The 25965-nt window shown below is 41.5% G+C and overlaps 1 protein-coding gene across 1 annotated transcript in view; it reads left to right on the top strand.

Annotated features, from left to right (window-relative positions):
* Nucleotides 1-25965, top strand: part of MYO1D (myosin ID) — a 358631-nt gene that overhangs the window by 172161 nt on the left and 160505 nt on the right. The window contains exon 17 of the mRNA XM_047833109.1: nucleotides 24976-25199. Coding sequence (XP_047689065.1) covers nucleotides 24976-25199 — 224 coding nt within the window. The remainder of the gene's footprint in view (nucleotides 1-24975; nucleotides 25200-25965) is intronic.

The raw sequence follows: 25965 nt of genomic DNA, 5'->3' as shown, positions 1-25965 counted from the left end.
TTTGTAAATGAATACTGAACACAGAAGCCCTACCACTGTGTGTGTTACTAAGCGGCACTGTCACAGTAACATTACCATGAATAAGTCATTTATTTTACTCTTGCGAAGAAAATTTCTGTTGATTTATAATATAGCCAATAACTGATGCCATGTAGTATTTACATAGAGACAAATGCAAAGGCCTCTTAGAACAATAAAAGTGCTTCAGCAGAAATTTAACAGAACAACAGAGCATTCTTTCCCCTTCCTCCCTCCCTCTCTCTTTGCCTCCCTCTCTCTCTCTTTGCCTCCCTCTCTCCCCACCCCTCCTTCCCTTCCCTCCCCTCCCTCCTTCCCACCCTCTTTCCATGCCCCCACTTCAGCTTCCCTTTTTTTCTCCTCCCACCTAACTGATGAATAAAAAAGATAAAAGCATATTTGGAAAATAACGGTGACATGTGAAAAATAATTTGTTTCTTATTTATCTCCTCTCAGATACTGCCAGTAAGAAACCCCTGCCACCCCTTCCCCAGCCTGCTCCCCCATAAGTTGGAAGCAGATGATTTGCTCTCCTGAAAGAGCAGCAAATCCGTTGCCCGGGTGATATCTCATTACTAAGGCAACCAATTTGGTGCATCAGTGTGAATCCCAATTTTAAAATGTAATTATGCCAAGATATGTACATATGCTTGAGATTTGCTTAAAAGGAACCCGTTCCCCTTTGGAAGGAAAACATTTCCTATGTTAGGTGAAAGAAAGGGTGAAATGTTGCTTTTATTCTGTGCTAGCTTTGCAGACACCTTTCAACCGAGCTCCCCTGCTATGCTTAGTAAAAGAACTTGCATTGGTTTTCCCCTCGCCACTTTTTTTTTTTTTTTAACTTGAGATGTTCCCTTTCCAAGACACTTCTCTCTTGAGACCTGTCACTCATAGCCCAGCAGCTGTCGTCTCCATGACAACATTTTCTGGCCCCTATAGGTGGTGGTAGGAAAAAAAAAAAAAGGAAGGGGAAAAAAAAAAAAACGTTGGCTGCATTTTTCGTTGCGCTTTTTCTTTTTTTAATGGCTGGAAGCTCAAGAGATGGACTGTGTGTAAGGAATTAATTAGTGAAGGGGAAGTGATCTGTGAATGGATGTTTACATTAAATTACAAAACTTCTGAACAGTTCAGTGAGGATTGCTGTTCCAGACTCAGATGAAAGATGTTGCAGAGAAGATGTGTACAACCAACAGCCTGTCTGGAGGAGGGCTGTATTACCCAGGTAGCTGACGGTGTGCACAGCCAGGCCAAACAATACCGTTAAATCACTGCTGAGCAATGACTGTTTCCCCCTGAACAAAAATTATTATGTAAAAATAAAACATATTTAGGTGCAGGGAGTATTTGCTTTAATTACCAACCTTATTAAATAATGAAATCCCTGCCGCTCATTAAGTTTCCCATTTACTGCTGCTGCCAGGAATCTCCGGGCTCAGATTTGTACTCAGATGCCCTGGATTTCATGTGTGATTGTCTCCCTTCCCACCCACACCCCTGCCCTGTCGCCCAGCTGTCTTTCCTTTATCTTTACTTGGGTGACTCCATTGTCTATGGAACTTTTACTGTAAGCTCCCTCAGATCCTTTTGGAAATAATTGGGTGACAAATATTAAAGACAATGATGAAAATGTTTTATAATGGGCATTTACTGCTTAGTGGCCACATTGATATTTAATGTAAAAAATCACCCCCCCAAAAAAGATGATTTTTAAAACTTTAAAAAGAAAAAAAGACTTTTCTAAGGTACATAATTTTGCCACATACTTCATTAAGTTAAGACACTTAATGGATGATAAAGTATGTACTAACTACCAAATTAGGTATATAATGGAATACATGTGGTTTAAGTGTGAGGGCTGCAGTGTTGAGGTTTATTTTATTCCCTTTCTTACTATAGCAAATTTATGTAACTACTACCAAGAAATCCAAGTGTTATCAGTAATTGTTCATATTCTTTATCGTGGCAGGTGGCACACAGCCTGCTTGGACGATTAAGTTTTTCTAACCAAAAAAAAAGTTGATGAAATATTCAGCATGTTCTGGGAAATGTATCATTATTTATTGCCTATATTTAGAGCATTCACTTTGTCTTTATGGGAAGACATATAGTGGCCTTAAACTCCTTTTTTTTATTATTTCAGCAAGTGCAGAATATAAATACCTTTAACAGACAAAAGGCCCTTCAAAAAAATACCTCATTAAAAAATTGAGCAAAAATATGGGTGATCAGTTTGCCAAAAGAGAGAGAGAGAGAGAGAGAGAGAGAGAGAGAGGAAATGGCCAACAGCCATTTTTTCACCTGTCAAATACTCAAAGTATTTTAAAAAAAATCATACTCAGTGTTGCTGAGTATATGCGTACTGTCGGCATAAGAGTAAATTGATAACTTTCTGGAAGGTAATTTAGCAATGTGTTTCCAAAAACTTTAAAATTAGTTTGCCTCTAATCTTTTGGAAATTTTTACTAGGGAAATTCTTGTGAATGTAATATAAAAACTCAATTGGAAGAATTTTCAACATGTCATGAAAGTGGAAAATAGTGGAGAAAAATGTTAGGAAATTAGTTATATAAATTATGGTATATCTGTACAATCGAGAACAGATATAACAATGTAACTATGTAAAAAAAATTTAATAGTAGGGGCGCCTGGGTGGCTCAGTCGGTTGAGCGTCTGACTTCGGCTCAGGTCATGATCTCATGGTTCATGAGTTCGAGCTCCGTGTCAGGCTCTGTGCTGACAGCACGGAGCCTGGAGCCTGCTTCAGATTCTGAGTCTCCCTCTCTCTGTCTCTGCCCCTCCCCTGCTTGTGCTCTGTCTCTCTCTCTCTCTCTCCCCAAAAATACATAAAAACAAATTTTTTTAACTTTAATAATAATAAAAGTGTTTATAATAAATGCTAAGTGAAAACATGTTACAACACAGGATGCTCCATATGATTCCTTTTTAGCCACACTGCTAATTCTAGAAATATCCACACACACCCCTCCACACACACACATTCACACACCCATTATATATACTGAGGAGGATCTAATGAGTCATTCCATTCTGGAGCTTTATTCATTACTAAAGAAAATTTAGGACTATTTATATTCAGTGGTTTTTGTCAGAAAGCTTTAATGTTGCCAAACATCGCTATCTATTCAAATTCAGCACTACAATGAGACTCTGTATTTTGAAGAAAATTTAATTTCAAAATAAGATGTTTAGTTGTCAGCTGTCCTGAGTTGGTTTTATTGTATTTGTCTAGATACAAACACTGAAAAAAACTGAATACTCATAGAAAATATGTTGGTTTGGAGAACTGAGGATACAGCCAGGATTTGTCATTTAAGCGCAAAGTACTTTGAATTATTCACAAGTTTGTTTTACTTTAAATGGATTATAAATAGGAACAACATATAGCTATCATTACATTATTTCTATCCAAAATTTTAATTAACAGTTTCTATTATAAAGTAATACATGTTCATTTTAACATATAGAAAATTATTTTGAAAAGGAAATAATACCACCCATCATCTCATCCCCAAAAGGTAACTTACTATTACCATTATGAATGGGGCACCTGGGTGGCCCAGTCAGTAAGCGTCCGACTTCGGCCTGTGATCTCGCAGTTCGTGGGTTCAAGCCCCGTGTCGGGCTCAGGGGTGACAGCTCGAAGCCTGGAGCCTGCTTCAGATTCTGTGTCTCCCTCTGTCTCTGCCCACCCCCGCTCACGCTTTGTCTCTCTCTCCTTCAAAACTAAACATTAAAAAAAATTTTTTTAACATTATGGAATGTATCATTCTAGGCTCTGTCCTGCTCTCTCCTACACACACACACACACACACACACACACACACACACACTTTTAAATTGTGGTCATGCTGTGTGTACTGTAAGGGCTTTTCCAGGGTGAAAATCAGCAGACCCGTGGCGATGCCGTGGTCCTCTACCCCTGAAACACTTCCGTGTGATCTTCCTGGTGTCCTTCCTTGACCCTCCTCTGTACAATATCCCCATTTGTTTTAGTGATGTTTCTCTGTTCAAAATCCCTTGCATCACATACAGAGTGAAGATCAGGCTCTTCCAGAATCTGGCTCCAAGCAGCTCCATCTTCCATTACACACACCAGTGACTGCACAACACCAGTGTCTCTTCACTGACCTCACAAGCAGACCTTACTTCTCCTCCTGTGTGCTTTCTCATGGACTGTTTGCCCTGCCTTCAGTGCTCTTCTCAATTCTGCCTCCTCACTGAAGCCCTCCCGGCTATTCCAGTCTCAATAAAGCTGTCTTTACTTCTGGCTCCAGAACCCATTCGTCAGTTGGATGTGGCTCTGAGGCAGTCACTGCAATGGGAGGCAGGAGCCATGGGCCGGCTGTCACTTTCAAGCTCGTGTAAGGTTTAAATCGTCACCTCTTTTTTTCTGTAAAATGATAGATGTGGATATGGGCGCACCTATCACAATTAGGTATGAGGTGTATTATGAGTAATTTGCTACTAATACTAAGTTATTGAAGATAATTATTTTATAAGTAAGAGCTGATTCGAGGTTATTTCTATAAAATTTATACTTGCTTCCTTGAGTGTGTGAGAAAAGCACATTAGGGGTTTTACAACCCCTGAGAGCAATGTGTTGCACACATGAATGTCCTTCCTAAGGAATGCCACGGGAGAGCCAGGGTGGAGGATCTCTCAGCTAGATGATCCATCATAAGAAGTTTTCAGCTCCGGAGTGCCCGTGTGCCTCAGTCTGTTGAGCATCTGACTCTTGATTTCAACTCAGGCCATGATCTCATGGTTCGTGAGTTTGAGCCCTGCATCGGGCTCTGTGCTGACAGTGTAGAGCCTGCTTGGGATTCTCTCTCTTCTCTCCTTCTCTCTCTGCTCCTCCCCTGTTTGCACACACATCCCTTCTCTCTCTCTCTCTCTCTCTCTCTCTCTCTCTCTCCCCCCCTCCCCCTTCCCTTCTCAAAAATAAATAAACTTTTTTTAAGAAAAAGAAGTTTTCAGCTCCAGAATTCCTGCTGACTCCTATTATGTCTGTAGGCTGTAGATCATCTATTAATTTTGCACATTTGCCTTATCTCCTTAACTAGATAGCAAGTTGTTGAGGGCGGCAGTGTCTCTACCCTTGTTTCTGTTTTACCCAGGGCCCCAACACAGTGACACTGGGTGGCATTTGTCAATAGTGTAATTATATTATCATTACTCAATACTAGGTGCTTCGGGATTTATAAGTTTCATATTAGTTACGTTCTGTAGGAAACCAAAGATATTCATTCGTACTTATGATCTATTCAAGTGCATTTAAATGAGATACCTTCAGAATACCAAGCAAATGGAGTAATTAATTAGTAGGCACAAGAGCTGTTCCCAACTGGGAAGACAAACTTTACACTCTAACTCTGCTGCCAGAGTTGAAGAACATCACTCGCTTCTGTGTGATTCCTAGACTGCACCCCTGCCTGACCAGCAGGTAGCTGTTCACTTGAGTCAACCACATGGCACTCGGTTCCACTCTCAGCTTCAACGCTTACGGGGGACGGGGGAGGGGATGCTCTCAGGCCTCTGTGCTTCAGTTTCCTCGTCTATGAAGGGAAAATATACCCACTTCACAGTGTGGTTGTGAGTTAACATATTCAGCATACTTTGAACAATGCCTAGCACGTGGTAAATGCCATGGGTTCACTATTAATATTAACATTGATGTCATCAATACTAATATTATTAGCAATATTGGTTTGGGTTTGTATCGGTTAACTATTGTCATAGTTATGCCACACTCTGCCTGTATTAATTTCCTAGGGCTGTAAAAAATTATCACCAATTTTTGGTGGCTTAAAAACACATTGATTCTCTTACAGTTCTGGAGGCCACAAGTGTGAGATCAGTGTCCCTGGGCCCAAATCAGGGCGTGGCCAGGGCCTTGTCCTCCCTGATGGTTATAGGGGGTGATCCACTGTGTGCCTGTTCCTGCTTCTGGTAGCTGCCCACATTCCATGGCTCGTGGCTGCGATTTCTGTGTCCACAGTCACAAGGCTGCCTCCTCTTCTGTCTTCGGCTCTCCCACTGCCTCCCTCTTATAAACATACATGTATTCCCATTTAGGTTCCAGTTAGACAATCTAGAAAATCTATGCATTTCAAGATTCTTACCCAAATCATATTTTTGAAGTCCTTTTTTTTCCATTGGAGGTAATGTTTACAGGTTCCAGGGATTAAGAGGTAGAAGTCTCTTCAGCAGTGGGGGGTAGGAGGCGCACCTGGGTGGCACAGTTGATTAAATGTCTGACTCTTAATTTCGGCTCAGGTCATGATCTCATGGTTTGTCAGTTTGAACCCCGTGACACTTGGGATTCTCTCTCTCTCTCTCTCTCTCTCTCTCTCTCTCTCCCTCTTTCTGACCCTCCCCTGCTCACACTCACTCTCCTCTCTTTCAAAATAAATAAGGGTCCATTATTCAGCCTAGCACATCATCCTAAAACTTAATGGATACAGCAGTCAGAATGTATTTCTTCCGCATGCATCTGGGATGTGGCCATCCCATCTCAGGCCACAGGTGGAGTATAGATTGGCTCCACATATTGGTCATTTTTCTGAAGTTAGTAGGTCTCTGGGGCATGTTCTCATGGTGATGGCAAAGCCTAAGAGGTTAAGGTTGACCACACAAGCACATTTCAAGCTGTTCAGGTTATCTGCATTTATATCCCATGACCAAAGCAGATCATATCACTGGGATGGCCCATGGATGTCAGGAGGGAAGGAATAAATATTTGCTGTAATAATATAACCTAGCACATTGTTCTCTGTAGGTGACAGTGACTTATAGCCAAACTAGTAATATACTTATTTGGGAGGGGGAATAAAATCCAAGACTAAAGGCAAAGCTATTTAGTAATAAGACCATTTTCTATAGTTCTTATTTGGTAAGTCAAGGAGCTATGACCGTTATGGACTTAGTCTGGCCAAATAAATATGTTCCTGAAAGTGTTGATCCTAAAGGATTTGTTCCATGATTTTTTACTTAGGAGATAAACTTCTAAAGACATGGAAACTTTAAGACTCTTTAGGAGTCTCTTTGTCATCATGGAGTGACTCAGAGGATTCCATGGAGATATGAAAAAGAAGCAAAGATTTTTCTGCCCCTGTGGAAGAACAGAATATTTGTTGGATAGCCTCTCAAAAAGAGCCATAAACTGGAGCAGACGGAGTTAAAGCCAAAACTCGGCTGCTGAGTTAAAGCCAAAGCTGTAGTAATCACAGTATCTTCTCATGTCATCTGTACCCTATGAGCTTGAATAGTGGCTCATCGAAGTAATCCAACCAGGAGTTGGTTCCATATGCATTAACTGGAATCTGATTTTTGTTCATTTGAAAAACCAGTATACAATATTTGTATATTTGAATTTGATAGCATTTCCCAGCCTGTGATATTTTTTTTCTCTCCTCTCATTCTAATAATAGAGGGATTCTGTCATACCCATAGGCCTTGCATGAGAAGGAATAACACACAGTAGAGTTTATGGGCTCTTAAGTCTCGTTGACCTTAAGAGAGAGAATAAGGATGTAGTGCGTCACATTTTCCTAAATCACCTGATAAAATGCACTCACACTGAGGTGTTGACTTTGGTCAAAAGAAGGAAAATAAGGCAAAGGGGGAATTTTTCATGAAAAGTCTTGTAACTAGAATGAAGGAACTTAATTTCGAACATCTGCATTTTCATAGCTGTAGCAGAGCCAACTTATTTAAGACATAGATGTTATATTTTTCAGGAAATTCTTTTAATGTGCAAGGAATATTCACTGAAAACCAGACTTTCACACAGCAGGTTACTCACTGGCAATGGGCAGCAGCGTCTCAGGTTGTCACTTATTCGTGCTCAATGACTGGATTGCTCTAGAACCATCCTAGAACCGTCATATCAGCCGTCAGCATTGATTTAGAAATTCCACTCAGACTCGAGACCCAGCAGCTGCCGTGTATTTCTGCCTTAAACACTTCATAATTTGCTTGGCACATATTCGCAGTTATGCACCAGGATAAGCTATTTCTTTTAAATGAGCTCTTAAACCCCAAGGTTACCGAGCTTTTCTTGAATGCAAAACACCTCTGGGGCCTTTTTTGACACACAAGCAAGTCTTCTTTTTTTAAACTTACAAAAAAGATCATTTAGTTTATTCAAGCTAATAAGCATTCATTCGGCATATGTGCTTATTGCTGGGCACTTGCAGGAAATGCCGTGATGAATAGAAACAGTCCGAGTCCTCACAGAGCATACATTCTCATCGAAGAGTAGTGAGAGAATAAGTCCGTAAGTTATTACACCTTGGGTACAGCCATGAAGGAAAGGAAGGGCTCGGTTGGGGCAGTCATTCCAAGGGCAAGGGAAACGTATTTTGGATAGGCTGGTCAGGGAAGACCTCGCTGAGGAGGTGACGTTAAGCTAAGGCCGAAAAAATGAGAAGGATGTGACCCTAGGAAGAGTGTGGGGAGAGAACGTTCAAGCAGGGGTGGGGGGTACATACACAGAGAGGCTGCAACAAGACAAAGCTTGAACATCTTGAAGGCACTTTAAACAGTACCAGTATAGGGGTGCCTGGGTGGCTCAGTTGGTTGAGCATTCAACTTCGGCCCAGGTCATGATCTCGTGGTTCATGAGTTCGAGCCCTGCGTCGGGCTCTGTGCTGACGGCTCGGAGCCTGGAGCCTGCTTCGGATTCTGTGTCTCCTTCTCTCTCTGCTCCTCCCCCACTTGTGCTCTGTCTCTCAAAAAATAAATAAATGTTAAAAAAATTTTTTTTTTAATTAAAAAAAATAAAAGCCTGGATGGCTCAGTCGGTTGAGCCAACTTCGGCTCAGATCATGATCTCGTGGTTGTTGAGTTCGAGCCCCACTTCAGGCTCGCTGCTGTCAGCACAGAGCCCGCTTCGGATCCTCTGTCGCCCTCTCTCTGTCTGCCCCCTCCTGTGCTCTCTCAAAATTAAACGATATCAGTACAATGTGCTCTCACTTTTTGTTGCTTTGTTGCTGGTGCACATCCACTTCTTCAAGGTTCAGTGCAGCAGGGTTTAGGTCTGTGCAGGTTTTCAGTTGGAATTTGGGTTTTGCCTTTCTGGAAGGATGCCTACAGGGCAGCTATAGAAAAGTCCATGAAATATTGATCACAAGCCAGTGGAGATGAATGGAAAAAAAATTAAAAGGAGGAGGAGGAGGTGGATTTTGATGATCCTAAAATATCTCTAAGGTTCACATACACAAAGAACACATTAGGCGGTCTAATGCTGGTGTTCATTTGAAAAGCAGTCTGATTTGTTCTCTGAATTCAAGATATGCTTGCTCTGGGGCGCCTGGGTGGCGCAGTCGGTTAAGCGTCCGACTTCAGCCAGGTCACGATCTCGAGGTCCCTGAGTTCGAGCCCCGCATCAGGCTCTGGGCTGATGGCTCGGAGCCTGGAGCCTGTTTCCGATTCTGTGTCTCCCTCTCTCTCTGCCCCTCCCCCGTTCATGCTCTGTCTCTCTCTGTCCCAAAAATAAATAAACGTTGAAAAAAAAAAAAATTTAAAAAAAAAAAAAAAAAAAAAAAAAAGATGCTTGCTCTGACTTTGCATGAAACTGCTGATTTCTTATAATTGATCCATAGTATATATTCTTTTCACTATACCTTATGCCTTTTGCAATCAGGTAATTTTATGAGTTTGTATGTATGTCTGTGTAGATACGTGTATGTATGTATACATATAATTATATGTATAATATATACATACTAATATTTTATTTTTATTTATTAAATATTTGTTAGCATATGTGTGTGTGTGTGTGTGTGTGTGTGTGTGTGTGTGTGTGTATAATCCCCCTGCTGATTACTTACCAGTGGCTTTTTCCACCACTGTTTCAGAGGAGTCATCCTCATTTCCAATATTAACTATGAAAGTGCGTGCCCAGGTAGGAGCTGACTTAGATTCAGTCCACTCCCAACAGGTTGATCCAAATAGGACATTTCTCCTGTCACAGGCATGGCTATAGCTAGTAACTCATTTGTATTTCAAAGAAGCCAAAGCTTTAGTGAGCATTTCACACATCTTTAATTATGGATAATCTACTGGGATGGACACAATGTCCTGACATTCATGAAGTGATTGTAAAATAAAGGCTCTCTTCCGCTTGTGATTGAGTTCCCCCATCGCATCTCCAACAGAGTTTACATTTTAACGAAACAAAATCATTTTATAGGCACATACTTGATTTTAAAGTGGAGAAGGCCTTTTTAAGTATAGCAGCAGCACAAGAATAATACAAAAAGACAAAGATTGATAGGTATCCCTGCATAAGCATATAAAATTTCTGTTTCTAAAAAACAAAAATGTATCACAGTGTGTTCAGTTGCAAAAAAAAAGAGAGAGAGAGAAAGAAGAAAGAAATAAAAGAGAGAGTAAAAGAAAACAAAAGAAAGTGCAGTTCAAACCAGCATAGAATTTGTAACGGATTTGATGACAAGACTTCGTTGTGCCTGCTTATGAATCCTCTTCATTCTAAGTGTGGCTCCCCCTTGTGGTTGTGAGATAGCTGCTAACAATTTCAGCAGCCACATTTTCTCCATGGTCAAGGAGAGTCACTTTCAGAAAGAAGTCCTTGGATGTTTTCTCAGAAGAGTGAGAAATTTCCTTCCTCAGAACCACCTGTCCAAATTCTTCTTGTGTTTTATTGGCTTGACCCAAAAACCATGGCCAGGAGATGGTAAAGGGCAAAATGCTAAGAAATCTTCACAAATGTAATAAAAGGTTGTCTTATTTTCATATATAAAAAGCCCTTACAAATCGTTATGTAAAATTATGAGTGTGTGATAGGTAAAAAAAAAAAAAAAGGAATGAGGAGATATTTCACAAAAGAAACCTTTCAAATAGCTGGTGAATTTTAAAAAGTTGAATAACACTAATAAAGTAATTTCATCATAGCAACAATATATTATCAGTTTAGTCACTTCTTTTTATAAATTAGTTTTATTTTTTTAATGTTTATTCATTTTTGAGAGAGAGAGCATGAGTGGGGAAGGGGCAGAGGGAGGGAGACAGATTCTGAAGCAGGCTCTAGGCTCTGAGTTGTCAGCACAGAGCCCAACGCGGGGCTTGAACTCACGAACTGCAAGATCATAACCTGAGCTGAAGTCAGACACTCAACCGACTGAGCCACCCAGGTGCCCCTAGTCACTTCTTTTTAACTGTTCACATGGTAGAGTTTGGAAATGGGAACTTTAGTATGTGGTAGGTGAAAACAACAGCAATTCTGTGTCTAGAACCTCGTAAACCATTTATATGCAATAATTTAGGTATGATGATACCACTAAAATGATATTCCTGATTGCCAAAAAAGAAATAGAAAATACTCTGGGGTGCCTGGGTGGCTTAGTTGGTGAAACGTCTGACTCTCGGTAAGAGCTCAGGTTGTGATCCCAGGGTCGTGGGATGGAGCCCTGCATTGGATTCCACGCTGACAGCACAGAGCCTGCTTTAGATCCTCACTCTCCCTCTCTCTCTGTCCCTCCTTGGCTTGCTCTCTCTCTCTCTCTCAAAATAAATAAACATCAAAAATATCTTACACCAATAGAATACGCCAAAAACAGAAAACACCAAAACTGTCTTACAGCAGACTATTGGTTAACTGAACCATGTGTATCTATCTGACTGAGTACCATCAGGTCATTCAGAATCACATTACAGGAGGCTTTTTGATCACATGGGAAAATGTACCTGGTGTATCAAATAAAAACCATTCCAGAGCATTTTATGATTATTATGTGGCCCCAGTTTTGTATAAAATATGTATTTAATCATAAAAGAAAATGAGTCCATTTGACTACCTAAAACTGAATGAAGAAAACAGAAAAACCACTTCTGGATGGCAGCATACCATAAACAGAATCAGAAGGTCACCGCCTGGAAACAGATTTAAAACACCATTGACAAAAGGATCATCCCTTTCATTTATAAAGAGCTCATATAAGTCAATAAAGACAAGTGAAAGAAAATGGATTGAAAAGACTAGAAATACACAGTTCATGAAAAAGAGTTACAAATGACAGATAAAAATATAAATTTATTTGAGGTGCCTGGGTGGCTCAGTCCGTTAAGCGTCCAACTCTGATCTCAGCTCAGGTCTTGATCTCAGGGACGTGAGTTGAAGCCCTGAGTTGGGCTCCACGCTGCATGTGATGCCTACTTTAGAAATATATATTATGCTAAGCAAAGTAAGTCAGAGAAAGATAGGTATCACATAATTTCACTCATATGTGGAATTTGAGAAACTTAACAGATGATCAAAGGGGAAGGGAAAGAAAAACAAGGTAAAAACAGAGGGAGGCAAACCATAAGAGACTCTCAAATACAGAGAACAAACTGAGGGTTGATGGGGGTGGGGAAAATGGGTGATGAGCATTAAGGAGGGTACCTGTTAGGATGAGCACTGGGTGTTATTTGTAAGTGATGAATCACTGGATTCTACTCTTGAAGCCAAGTCTACACTGTATGTTAACTAGCTTGAGAATGAATGAATGAATGAATGAATGAATGAATGAATGAATATGTGTGTATGTGTATGTATATCTATATATATAACATATACACATATATGTATATAAATATTTTTTAAATAGATTCTAGAGAAGTTCATTGAAAAATTAATCACATTCCTACTGACATCAATTTTAGATCTGTTATGACTTGCTTGGTACATAACTAAGAAACTTCACTTTTCAAATATTGTATTACAAAATATTTTGGGGGGAAGAAATGGTAGGAGTTCTTACAAGATTATGTTTCTAGTAGGGTTTTCAATAATAATAATAGTTACAGCTAGGTGGGCAAATGTAAAACCTCAACATCACTGAGCATATCTAGCATTTTACTTTATCTAGATCTTTCTCTAAATAGTAACATCTCTTTCTGTGTCACCACATTATTCTAGCATGAACTACATACTAATTTGATCCCATGTATTGCCTGCTCTTATAAATCATGCACTCAATGCCATTGTATTGGGGTGGGGTGGTAATTGAGTTATGACCAGTAATGGTCTTCATAGTTCCTTAATCCTATTATGTTCAACCTGTGTAAACTTGAACTGTCAAAAAAGTATCTGTCCTTATTAAGTGTACATTTTCTTATGCTATTCCCCCTTACACTAAGTACAGTCTAAGACAGGGAAATGAAAAGAGGAAGAATATTTCTTGTTCACCCTAAGTATTCCAAGCACCCTTGTCCAGATTATTTCTTTCCCCCAAGAAACATCTTTCCCCAATATCCCTGTCATGGTGAGCACTGGTAACTGTGGTATGCTGGGGCACAGGGATACGTTGAGGAGCACTCGTCTAAACACAGCCCTGCACTGGTAACTGATGGCATGCTGAGACACGGGGACACACTGAGGAGCACTCGTCTAAACACAACCCTGCTAGCAACATCTTACATTGCCTAGAACCAGAGCCAGGCTGTTAGCAAGAGTTGTGAACGTGGGTTGCATTCCTCTGTAGAAGCAGAGATCTCAGGTCTGGAAAATGAGTGTTCCCCAAAGTCAAGCATTTGCCAGTAGAAATATGTTAATGTATGACTCAAAGAAACTTAAGTCAAATATATTCCTTGTGGTTTTTCTTATGGGGAATTATTAGAGAAACTTATAACAGCATATTTCAAAAAGAAGTGCTTTTTAAATACCTATATTTTTTAACTTTATCTTGAGAAAGAACAAGCATGTGAGCAGGGGAGGGGCAGAGAGAGAGAGAGGGAGAAAGAATCATAGCACAGAGCTCAGCGCGGGGCTCGAAGCCATGAACTGGGAGATCAGAACCCGAGCCAAAATGAAGAGTTGGATGCTTAACCAACTGAGCCACCTAGGCACCCCTTAAATACCTATTTTTAATGTACGTCACGTGTCTAGCACAAGGCCTGGCACATAGTAGTAAAATAACGTTGTCTCTCCCTTCCCTTATGAGTAGTAACAGTAATCAGAGGGAAACCAAAGATTGTGGTTGTCAATTCCATGTATACTTTGGATTGGAAAGAACCTTTGAATAAACTTTTCTTAATTTTTTCTTAAATATTTCTCATTACCGGTAACTATTTAACAGAATACTAGTGCTTGCTTTTTTAAGTTAGCTAATACAACACCCTCACTTTTCAGGTGAAGAACCTGAAGCCTCCAAAATTTGACTGAAAAATTCTCCCAGTAGTCCAGGGGAATGCCAGCCTCTTGCTCCGGGTCAGGACTCTTTGTACTCCACCCCCAGACTGTGCTAGTCAGGGAGCTGTCCCTCTGGGCAGTGCTGGACTTCTTGAAAAAGTCTCACTGTGGCTGAGGATTCAAGCTTTGTTACATGACTGGATCTTACTTTTTAAGGAATTACTTGTAGCTGTTTTCCAGAGATCTCATAGGCATTTTTTCTAGGATATCATGGGTATCTCCTCTCTTCCTTCATATTCCCTATGGATGCTACACATACAGTAGGAATTTAGGAAATTCTTGTAGAATGAACCAATGCTCAAAATAATGCTATGCCAAAGCAGCATATTTTGGGATGGTATATCTTGACTCCCTTCCAAATGAGTAATCTGTACACAAAGGATTCTGTAGTCAAATATGTTTTTTACTTTCTGTTGAACAAAGTTAAAATAGATTTATTTACATGAAACTTTTCAGAGCTTTTAATATGCTAAATGTGCATCATGACTTTCCCAAAAGAAATTACAGTGTGCAGCTTTCCTGGATTTAATGAAAATGGAACTCTTTTTCAGAGAGCATTTCAAAGGCTCTGTGTCCCAGAATTCACTTTTGGAACGCTATAGAAAAGAATGTTAGGATGAACCATTGGCAGGTCCTTTCAAATATTAGTTATTGTGTGAGCTTTTGCATGGTCTAGGGAACCATTTAAAATTGAGATCATTTGCAAGCATCTGAAAGCAAAGGTCTACTGGGTTACCTTTTTAAGGAGTCCTGCATGTTTTAAATACTAAACATAAAGGAAGAAAAGTCAGGACATTTGTTACACAAGGTAAAAGCCCAACTTGTACCTATCAGTATTAGATGGAGGTAGATCTGGGGGTGGACAAAGCAGTAGACATCTTCAGACAAAGCTGAAACATCCCTAAGATGCCTCATCGGATCTGTTCACATGCCTACACACGTGACCAAAGCCTATTATTCTCTGTCAAAAAGAAGATTTGAGATAGCCTTGACCTCAAGAGATTTTGAACGTGAGTTATCAATTTTATACACTCTCTTTCAAGAAAACAAAGTCAAACCAGAGAGAGCAGTCACTTCAGCACAGTGCCACATAGTGTTTACATTTGAACAGGGCTGAATCCTGAAAGGCTCATCGGAACTATTTAACCCATTAGCTGGAGTAATTATTTTTTTAATTTTTTTTTCCAACGTTTATTTATTTTTGGGACAGAGAGAGACAGAGCATGAACGGGGGAGGGGCAGAGAGAGAGGGAGACACAGAATCGGAAACAGGCTCCAGGCTCTGAGCCATCAGCCCAGAGCCCGACGCGGGGCTCGAACTCCCGGACCGCGAGATCGTGACCTGGCTGAAGTCGGACGTCTAACCGACTGCACCACCCAGGCGCCCCTATTTTTAATTGTCTTCAAAATAATTGCATGTGGGGCTTTGATAGAGTTAATGCTCAGCTGGTCTTCTGACACTAATTGACCAAGAGGTCCAATTGCTTCTTGAAGCTACAGTTGCAAGTAGGCTGTCAGATCATGGTATCATCATAGTAAAGAAGTGATTAGCAGGCAGTATTGTGTAGACTGAAGAATTGTGAGGCCACCATTAGCCAGATCCATTCTGGACAAGGCCGTGTATAAAATGTATGAGTCCTAAATGAAGGTTTACAAGTCAGCTGACTTTGCAAGTTAGTCAGCCAGACGATGGTAAAGCAGCTGAGGGATGGTAAATTACACTCCACCAGGCATACACAAGCCTACACACACTCTACTAAGTTCATCAGGACAGTTTATAATGATCAGACTCACATCTTTCTTTGTTTCTTTCGTTCGTTTGTTCTTGTCTATTTTACTGGTTTTACATTTGTTTATTGACTAAAGCTTTGGTTATTTCATTACTTCTTAATTTCCCCCTGTGTCCTCGAGATGCTATTAATTTATCTATAAAACTAAAGAATTTTGTGTCTAAATATATGCCAAGAACCTACAAATTCTATCCACTCAGTCTTATTTTCTTCTTGTTACATACTAACCTGCTATTCTGGTAAAAACATTGGCACTGGCACTTCGTAAATAGTACTTTAAGTCTTTATTCATTTTATCCTTCATAGAATATTTGAGTTGAAGAAGAATAACTTGGGAAGATGTTACTGTCTTTGAGTCTTTTTAAAAAAATAACTCCTAGAAGAGGCCAATCCTTCATTAATCAGTCAGTCATGAAATATCCACAATAGGATGCAGCCATCATATTCTACAGTAGTTCCCCCTTGTCCACAGGGGATACATTTTAGTATCCCCAGTGGGTACCTGAAACCATAGATAGAAGTGAACCCTGTATATACTGTGGGCTTTTTTCCCATATGTACATACCTGTGATAAAGGTTAATTTATAAAAAAGTACATAAGAGATTAATAACCATAACTAATAATAGAGCAATTATAACATTATATTATAAAAGTTATATGAATATGGACTCTGTCTTTCAAAATATCTTATTGTGCTGTACTTACCTTTTTCTTATGATGATATTATGAGGTGATAAAATGCCCATGTGATGAGATGAAGTAAAGTGAATGACATTGACCTTGTGATGCAGCGTTAAGCTACTATTGACTTTCTGATGATACCTCAGGAGTACCATCTGCTTCCACACCATGGTTGACTGTGGGTAACTGAAAATGCAGAAAGCAAAACCATGGACAAGAGTGGGGGGAACTACTGTAATTTGATGGGGTATGTGGATAGATTTTGTGGATTTTACGGTTTGCTTATAGTTCAACCTTTACCTAAATAAATTCTTCTCTACAACTCTTTAACAATCAGAAACTGTCAGAACTCTGCCAGAATAACTATCTGGGGGAACTTAAGTTTAGAAACATAGGGAAGATGCTTCTCCCAAAAGTTGTCCCTAGGCATGGAGGGCCTGGGGAACTGAAATTTTGAAGGGTTCTGGTTGTGGAAACCAAGAGAATATCCAATTCAGAGTACTGGGGAACTGTTTGAGAACAGGACAGAAAGGGCACAACCCCCATGAGTACTAGAAAACAAAAACAGAAAAACAAAACACAGAGAACCGGGGGGGAGGGGGGGAGGAAAGCTGACCTGTGTTTATTTCTGAGACTAAGCTGAAGATACATAATTGACCTACTTCTTAATAGAGCATAACCTAGAATCCTACATATTTTGCAAAATGGATCTTGTACTTTAATGACAGCCAGATGTTGCTTTGAAATGCCTGACCACTGAGGAAGTATGCACCAGAGGAAAACATGGTAGAATTAAGATGGCGTTATAAAAACATCTGCTTAAACACGACAGATTGTGTTTATATCCACTCCCTCTCAAAACCCCTAAATGAGCAGTAAGGGATAAAAATGGTAGAAACCCACAAGGACAAATAGAACCATCGTAGCAACAACAGACAAGAGCAACAACATCAACATAATTTTAGAAGTAAGTGGATGTGTGATTAGTCCCCCAAGCAGGTGGAGAAAGCTGACATCTAAGTGCCTGCAGAGAAGAAGGCAGACAGGTAAGCCAGTTTACCCATCCACAGGGCTGTAGAAAATTCAGGAGTGGGAAGGGCCAAGAACCTCTGGAGGTAAGGGTAAGGAGGAGAGCTGAAGGAGGAAGTTGGTTGACAACCTGTATGAAAAGCAAAATAAAGGTCTCCTCCCAGACCTCACAAAGCCAGGTGACGACCTCAGTCTCACTCTGGTAGAAGAAGCTTACTCTGAAAAAATAGAACCAGAGAAGCTCTGGGCTCTGGGGAACACCAGGCACAGTGGAGGAGAGGAGTCAGGCACGACATTGAAACCAAGGAAATTAAGTGAAAATCTGGATTCTAAAGATTCCCCACCGCCCCACCCCCACCCCACCTCATGCCTCTTTACTCAGAATTCTGGCAGCAAAGAGGAAAAACACTAAGACACTGACATTCTGGAGTTCCTCACAGATGGTCCCCACCTAATTACTCTATGTATTAAAGCTCCCATTCATAAAGCACATACACAGATTTTTTGAGTGGCATTCCGTAATGGACGGCCAAAGATCCCCAGACATTTGGACATTTGAGGAAGGCCTCTAGCACAAAAGGCTGAGACCAAGACAAATGGGAGAATAAGGGACTTAGAAGTAATATACAATGCAGGGAGCAGTGTAAAAAGTAAAACCATGATTCATATCCACAGAGAGGAAAAATGAGATGTTGTTTTTGTTAACCAAGAGCAATGTGCTTTTAAAAGAAATATTTGGGGGCGCCTGGGTGGCGCAGTCGGTTAAGCGTCCGACTTCAGCCAGGTCACGATCTCGCGGTCTGTGAGTTCAAGCCCCGCGTCAGGCTCTGGGCTGATGGCTCAGAGCCTGGAGCCTGTTTCTGATTCTGTGTCTCCCTCTCTCTCTGCCCCTCCCCCATTCATGCTCTGTCTCTCTCTGTCCCAAAAATAAATAAACGTTGAAAAAAAAATTAAAAAAAAAAAAAAGAAATATTTGGAGAACACAGATAAGCTCTTGAAAATGGAAAACATGACAGCCAAAATAAAAGATTTAGTATGAGGCTTGGAAGATGAAGGTGAAAACATTCATTCATTCAGCAGATACTGTTGAGAGGCTACTGTGTCCTTGACATTATTCTAGGCAGTGGTGTATCATCCGTGAGCGAAAAAGACAAAGAGCTCTTGGCCTGGTAGAGCTTACATTCCAGTAGGAGGAGAGTGTAAACAGTGCAATAATACGTGAGTTCCATGGTGTTGCAGAGGGTCAAGTGTTAGAGGCAGGAGAAAAAATAGAGCATGGTAAGAACAGAGAGTGCCAGAAGGGGAAGATGGAGACAAGTTGAATTTTAAATGGATGGTCAGGGCCAGGCTCACTGGGAGAGTGACCACTGAGCAAGGATGCAGAGAGAGAGAGTGAAGAAGTTGGCCATGTGATATCTGGGGGGAAGATCATTCTGGGCAGAGGGAGCAATTAGCAGACTCGGGGCGCCTGGACTCGGGGCGCCTGGGTGGCTCACTCGGTTCAGCATCTGACTTCAGCTCAGGTCACGATCTCGCGGTTCGTGAGTTCGAGCCCCATGTCAGGCTCTGTGCTGATGGCTGGGAGCCTGGAGTCTGCTTTGGGTCCTGTGTCTCCCTCTCTCTCTGCCCCTTCCCCCACTCATGCTCACTTGCTCTCTCTCTGTCTCTCTCAAAAATAAATAAACATTAAAAAAAAAAAAAAAAGAAAGAAAGGCCTGGACTCAGGAGGGTGCTGGCCTGTGTGAGGGGTGTTGGTGGAGGAGTGGGGGGGGGGGGTAGCTGGGGGTAGATGGCAGGGTGGCTGGCCTGTGTGGGAGGGGGGTTGCCAGGGTGGCTGCAGTTGGCGAGGGCAGGGGGTAGGTAACCACACCAGAGAACGTGGGGCCTTGTAAGTTAGTGTGGGGGCTTTGGTTGGCTGTTACTCAGGGAAATGCAGAATGGTGGCAAAGTTTTAAGCAGAGAAGTGACATGATCTGATTTGGGTCTTGAAAGGATCACTCTGGCTACTGTGTCGGCAGAGTCACCTACAGGGGGTAAAGGTACACAGGAGAGGAATTGGATTCTCTCAGTAGCAAGGATGTATCCACTGTTCTCTGATGGTCTCTTTGTACCTGGGCTATTCCGAGTCAGCCTCTCTGTTTGCCTCTGTCCTTTTTCCTACCTAAGAAATGACTTGCTGGCCTTCTCCCCTGTCAGCCTGCCTTCTGCTTTATATCTTCGTATTAACTTTCCCTCCAAGATCCCACTGTGTCTCCTTCAGCTTTCAGCTTCCACTCTTGCATCATATCCTAAAACATATAGTATCTAGTTAGTTCCTCTTTAATGTTAATACCCTTTTAACAAGGGCCCCTTTGGCTCCCTTGTTTTTTTGTTGAACCTCTCTAGACATATGCAAATAAATATTAAACATTTGCTTATTGAATGTAACATTTAATTCTCTGCTTTCTGACATTCCATCATGAGGCAAAGTCCTCTACAGGCACAAGCTTTATATGACTCTCAAAAAATCCAACAGCTTAAGCTGCTTTAAACAAAGAGGAAAGTGGGAAAATCAACAACATCCCTCCCCTGCACAGACTAACAAACTCTTATGGGAGTATATCTGTTTAAACCAAATATGCTTAGATTACAAGGAAAAATACATGAATAATTTTTTTCATGTAGTCCTTTTCCTCTGTAGTTTTTCAATGCTACTTTTTCTCTGAGTGAAAAAACTAAAGCCTAAGGGACTTCTGATAAAGTTGGCACTATACCCGCAGGCTCACAAAAATTTCTTTCCCCAAAATTTGCTGAAATTAACAAAAATGTAAAACTTCCAAAGAACATGCTGTGAACCCCAAAACCAAGAAAAGATCCCAACTTCATACCATTAGCTGAGAAAGGCCACCCAGAAAAAGAAAAGTGGGACCAAACTGAACGAAGGTACTAAAAAGATCAGTACATTCTTCAAAGAGAAGAGTGGAACATGGAAAAGTACAAGGAGGGAATTCTGAAAAGTCTCACTGCTTTTGCTGGTGTTAGCATTGAGTATAGGTGTGCCAGAGGGAAGGCTTGGAATAATCCACACCCGTCTAGGGATCCCTTCTTCCATCCAGAAGACATTCTCCCTCAGGCAGGAAGAGTCCAGAAGGTTTACCATCCTTCCTTGCCTCTGATATATCAATAAGTGGACAAGGAATAAGGGAAGCGCCTATGAGAAATAATATTAGGGCTGAATCAAGAGAAAGCTCCACAAGACGTGGAAAAAAAGAATAGCTGTCCTCAATCAAGCTACGAGATTACAAGACACCCCAGACTCAGTGAAGCAAACTTCTGGTGCATTTCTTTTCTTTTTCTTTTTTTCTTTTTAATGTTTGTTTTGAGAGAAAGAGCCAGAGTGTGAGCAGGGGAGCGGCAGAGAGAAAGGGAGGCACAGAATCGGAAGCAGGCTCCAGGCTCTGAGCTGTCAGCACAGAGCCCGACGCGGAGCTCGAACCCGCGAGTGAAATCATGACCTGAGCCGAAGTCGGACGCTCAACCGACTGTGCCACCCAGACGCCCCTGGTACATTTCTTTACTCTTAAGGAAGGAGCTCGATGGCAGCTACCTCAAGCCCCAGCTCTCTTTTCCTTCCTCTTGGACAACCGGGAGACTAAATAAAGCATATAAATAATGGACATCTGGTCCACATTACAGGTGGAAGAATGAAACAATACCCAATCCAACACTATTTGGGGGCAGTTAGTAGGCTGAGAAAGAATGGCTCACATTCATTAGAGTTTCCAGGATGCACGGACACGCGACTGAGGCAAAAAGTCTTCACACACAAAAAAGAAAGTAACACAGCCCGCTGATGACAAATAAAGAATAGTCATAACTACCCGTGCTTATTGAGTACTGGCTATCTACCAGGCATTGTTTTTTAAGGGTTTTATGTGTATTAACGCCTTCAATCTTCACAATACGGGTACAAGCTAAGCACCATTGTCATCTCTGTTTCACAGGTAAGAAAACTAAGTCAGAGAAGTTAAGAAGCCGGCCCAAGTGTACCCAGGGTTTGAACACAGGCATTCTGTGTCCAGAGCCTGTTCTCAGCCCCTCTGCTCTTGCCCTCCAAGACACAGCATTTTAGACAACTGCTTTACTCTCAAGGAAATCAAAGAGAACAGAAATTTACAGGACATGCACCCTTTCTTGGAAGCTATTGGAGGGAGGAAAACCAAGAAAAAGGAAGACAAATCCTCGGGGATCCAATATGGAAGAGTAGTTTAAAAAGTTTCTGGGATAGGAACTGTGCCCTAGGCCAAAGGGGCATAAAGGTTACGGGGAATATCAAAGAAAAAGACAGGTGATGTACTCAACAATCAGAAAAGTCATCACTGATCATTTGATGGATCTGTTAGAGCACCATCAAAAATTAGCAGTAGGTATATAGAAAGTAAAGCAGGTTTTTAAAATGAGTCAGTTATTGACTATAAGCAAGCACGGATTTACATGACAAAGTAAAGCGCAGAGATAGAGGGAATCTATATGTAACATATTTAGTGTATATTCTATGTAAATCATTTGTGCATTATATAATAGTATAACGTGTAATGTAAATACTATCGACTTAAATGTTTGATGTGATTATTATTGGGATGATAAAGGAGAGGTAAGAGGGAGGTGAGAGAGCCAAATCACCAATGTCTATAATCTGGATAATGTCCAAAGGGATTAGCCAAGAAATAACAGTATATGTGCATTATTTGTTACTACTGGAAGCAGTAGTTAGAACAGTTGTGTGGACTGAGACTGTGAGGTGGGGCAGTGGGATCAGGTGGGCGAAAGGAAAAGCTGCTGTCTTTTTAAATCAGCATTTGATTTGTAAAATACCATCTGACTTTTTTAACTAGGCAAAACCCAAAGAAGCCAAAAACAAAGATGAAATGTTGTTAAACGTTAAAACCTCCCCCTGAAGAAGCACTTACTTATAAAATACTTTCCCCCCCACAAATTACTAAAGAATTAAACCAAAAACATTTTAATGAGAAACTCTGTGAACCCTCCTTAAAAATTAAAAATTGATTTCCTATACAGGTATGGCTCCAGGGAGTCTTAACTGCCTTTCTGTTAAAGAGAAAAACAACCAACAAAATGAAACTTTGAAAATTGTGTTTTGTTTAAGAAATTGAATCACAGACTTCCACCCTGTAATTGTATTCTTTTGGTTTTTCAAGATGCTAAAGAAGGGACCTTTATTTTAGCACTAGGGTGGAGGCGTAACAAAGCCATCTGCATGATGGATTTGGCAACGGGGAAGAGAGCCATTTTGGCTAAAAAGGGTTGCTGTACTGACGCCACGTGCAGAAACAAGTTTTCCCTGCCTCATGGTCTTTATATATTCTGTTTATACGTGAGCTCTAGGTTCCCATCGCAAACTGCTCATGTGTCGTGTTTCCCTTACATAGCATGGCTTTTCTTGACTCGTTGGTTCCTCTTCGGGGTCCCTTGGTGACCTCACATGTCGCTTGCAAAAAAAAAAAAATCTATCCGTATCATGCAGCAGGCTGAAAAAAGGAGAACATCGCAAGCACGTATGATATGCCAGTTTAGGAGTCGGCATGAAGAAATCCTAAAATGACTGTAATAAAGGAGGCATTACACAAGGTTTTCTGAGAAATTGGTGGGCACAGGTGGGGATTTAAGAGGAAATGAAAGAAACCTGAGGGAGTCTGGAAGCCCCATACTGTGGGCTTTGAACTAGAGGTTGAAAATCTTGGTCCTGGGAGGCTGGAGACGGGGTGGGGAGGGGGGGTCGATACCAACAGCCCAGGAACTGGAACGGCTAATTAATTAGCAGCAGTAACTATCAACCAGAACATGATGGCAGTGTGTACGAGCAGTTTGTTGAAAAAAGTGATGTGTGTAGTTTGGGGTCTTGGAGACTGTAGTAGCAAATAAGGAAGAGAAAGGGGTTTATGCTGGAAGTCTTGTAGAAGGAGTAAGTTTTGGTGGTGGAGGGGAAGAGCCAACAATGAAGTAGAGATTATGCCAAATTCCTTTTTACTTGAGAGACTGAGAAGTACGGGAATGTGGGCAGAGGACCCTGAAGGAAAAGCATAGGTACCTCTGACTTCACCATGCTTGGGTAAAGCAGGCACAGAGACATTTATATATTGTGTGATTGATTTCTGAGCACAGAAAAGATGTTAAAAGATTCTTGGTCATCTGGTTTACCCTTTCCCTGGGATTACATCTAAATTGCGGGATTACATCTAAATTTACACAGCACCTGGGGAGGGGAGCCACACAGGCTGTGTAGAAGTCCGTTTGTAAATGCAGCGTGAGGGGACACTAGCGGCCAGTGGTGTAGTCTGTGTAAAGCTAGGTTTCATTAGAGAACTGTAGACGTTGATGGCTTTTGGTTCTGACTCATCCTGCTTCCTTTCAGCATCCTTAAAATATTTGTCCAGAGGGGCGCCTGGGTGGCTCGGTCGGTTAAGCGTCTGACTTCGGCTCAGGTCATGATCTCACGGTCCGTGAGTTCGAGCCCCGCGTCGGGCTCTGTGCTGACCACTCAGAGCCTGGAGCCTGTTTCAGATTCTGTGTCTCCCTCTCTCTCTGCCCCTCCCCTGTTCATGCTCTCTCTCTGTCTCAAAAATAAATAAACGTTTAAAAAAAAATTTTTTTTAGGGGCGCCTGGGTGGCGCAGTCGGTTGAGCGTCCGACTTCAGCCAGGTCACGATCTCGCGGTACGTGAGTTCGAGCCCCGCGTCAGGCTCTGGGCTGATGGCTCGGAGCCTGGAGCCTGTTTCCGATTCTGTGTCTCCCTCTCTCTCTGCCCCTCCCCCGTTCATGCTCTGTCTCTCTCTGTCCCAAAAATAAATAAATTAAAAAAAAAAAAAACATTGAAAAAAAAATTTTTTTAATAAATAAATAAATAAATAAATAAATAAATAAATAAATATTTGTCCAGATACATTTGCATTTTGGCTTTCTTCTCTTCATGACTGTTCAAGGACTCTGCTTCAGAGTCAGCACACAGCCCAGCCCGGTGGACGTCATGAACAGGTAGACCGCTGAAGCCAATGACCAACGTGACTCCTGGCGCCATCTGTTGGTGGCAGGCAGAACTGACGTGCTTTGTCCCTGCCTGATTTTGTTGGCAATACGCAAGATCCCACGTTGGTACTTCATAAGTAGAGGAGCGTATACGATTTCAAAGTCATGTACTACTGACTGAGCCAGCCAGCAACACTTTTTCTTTCTCTGTTGTGAAGGTGTGGCGAGGCACGCTGGCCCGCATGCGGTACAAGAGAACCAAGGCAGCTCTGACGATTATCAGATATTACCGACGTTACAAAGTGAAGTCCTACATTCACGAGGTTGCCAGACGCTTCCACGGCGTCAAGAGCATGAAGGACTACGGGAAGCACGTGAAGTGGCCAACCCCACCTAAAGTTCTTCGCCGTTTCGAGGAGGCCTTACAGTCAATTTTTAATAGGTAAGAGCCTGCTGCTTCCATTTATGGTAACACACTTAATATATAAAGTCACAAATCTGAGACCGTGGTATTGGCCCAGCCATCTGCCCATGTGACTTTTACCTCATGTCTTCAGGTCTGAAGGTTTTGCTTTCAACGGGGCATCTGTTTACCTCTCAAAATAGCGGAACCTGTTTGTATTTTTCCCTGTGTCAGCACACAGCTGACAGCAGTGTGCACAACCCCTGAATCATGCCATAGTTAAGCTGTTACATGCTATCTCTTTCTTTTATGAGCAAGAAATAACTATTTATTAAAATCACCACATAAAACTCAAACCAGAAAGTCTGTTAATCCTTTGCTTCTCTATCCTGGTTATGAAACATACCAAGGAGTTTATGAAACATGCCGATGCCCACATCCTGCCTCCAGAAAGTCATGTTTAACAGAACCAGGGAGGGGGGCCCAAACAGAGGTCCTTTTTTTTTCCTTTGAGAGAGAGAGGGAAAGAAAGAGGAGTGCAAGTGGGATAGAGAGAAAGAATCTCCAGCAGGGTCCACACCCAGCACGGAGCCTCACGCGGGGCTCGATCCCACAACCCTGGGATCATGACCTTGGTTGAAATCAAGAATCAGACGCTCAACCAACTGAGCCACCCAGGCGTGCCAAACAGAGGTTCTTTCTAAAGTTTCCCAGATGACTTTAAAGTTCAAGGGGGAACGCAGTTATTTTAAAGCAACCTTTTTTTTTTTTAACACAGTAAATAAACACCCATGTAAAATCTAAT

This window comes from Prionailurus viverrinus, chromosome E1 (assembly GCF_022837055.1).
Source record: "Prionailurus viverrinus isolate Anna chromosome E1, UM_Priviv_1.0, whole genome shotgun sequence".
NCBI lineage: Eukaryota > Metazoa > Chordata > Mammalia > Carnivora > Felidae > Prionailurus > Prionailurus viverrinus.
Note: the sequence above shows the minus strand (reverse complement) of the source record. Positions and strands in the feature narration are given on the sequence as shown.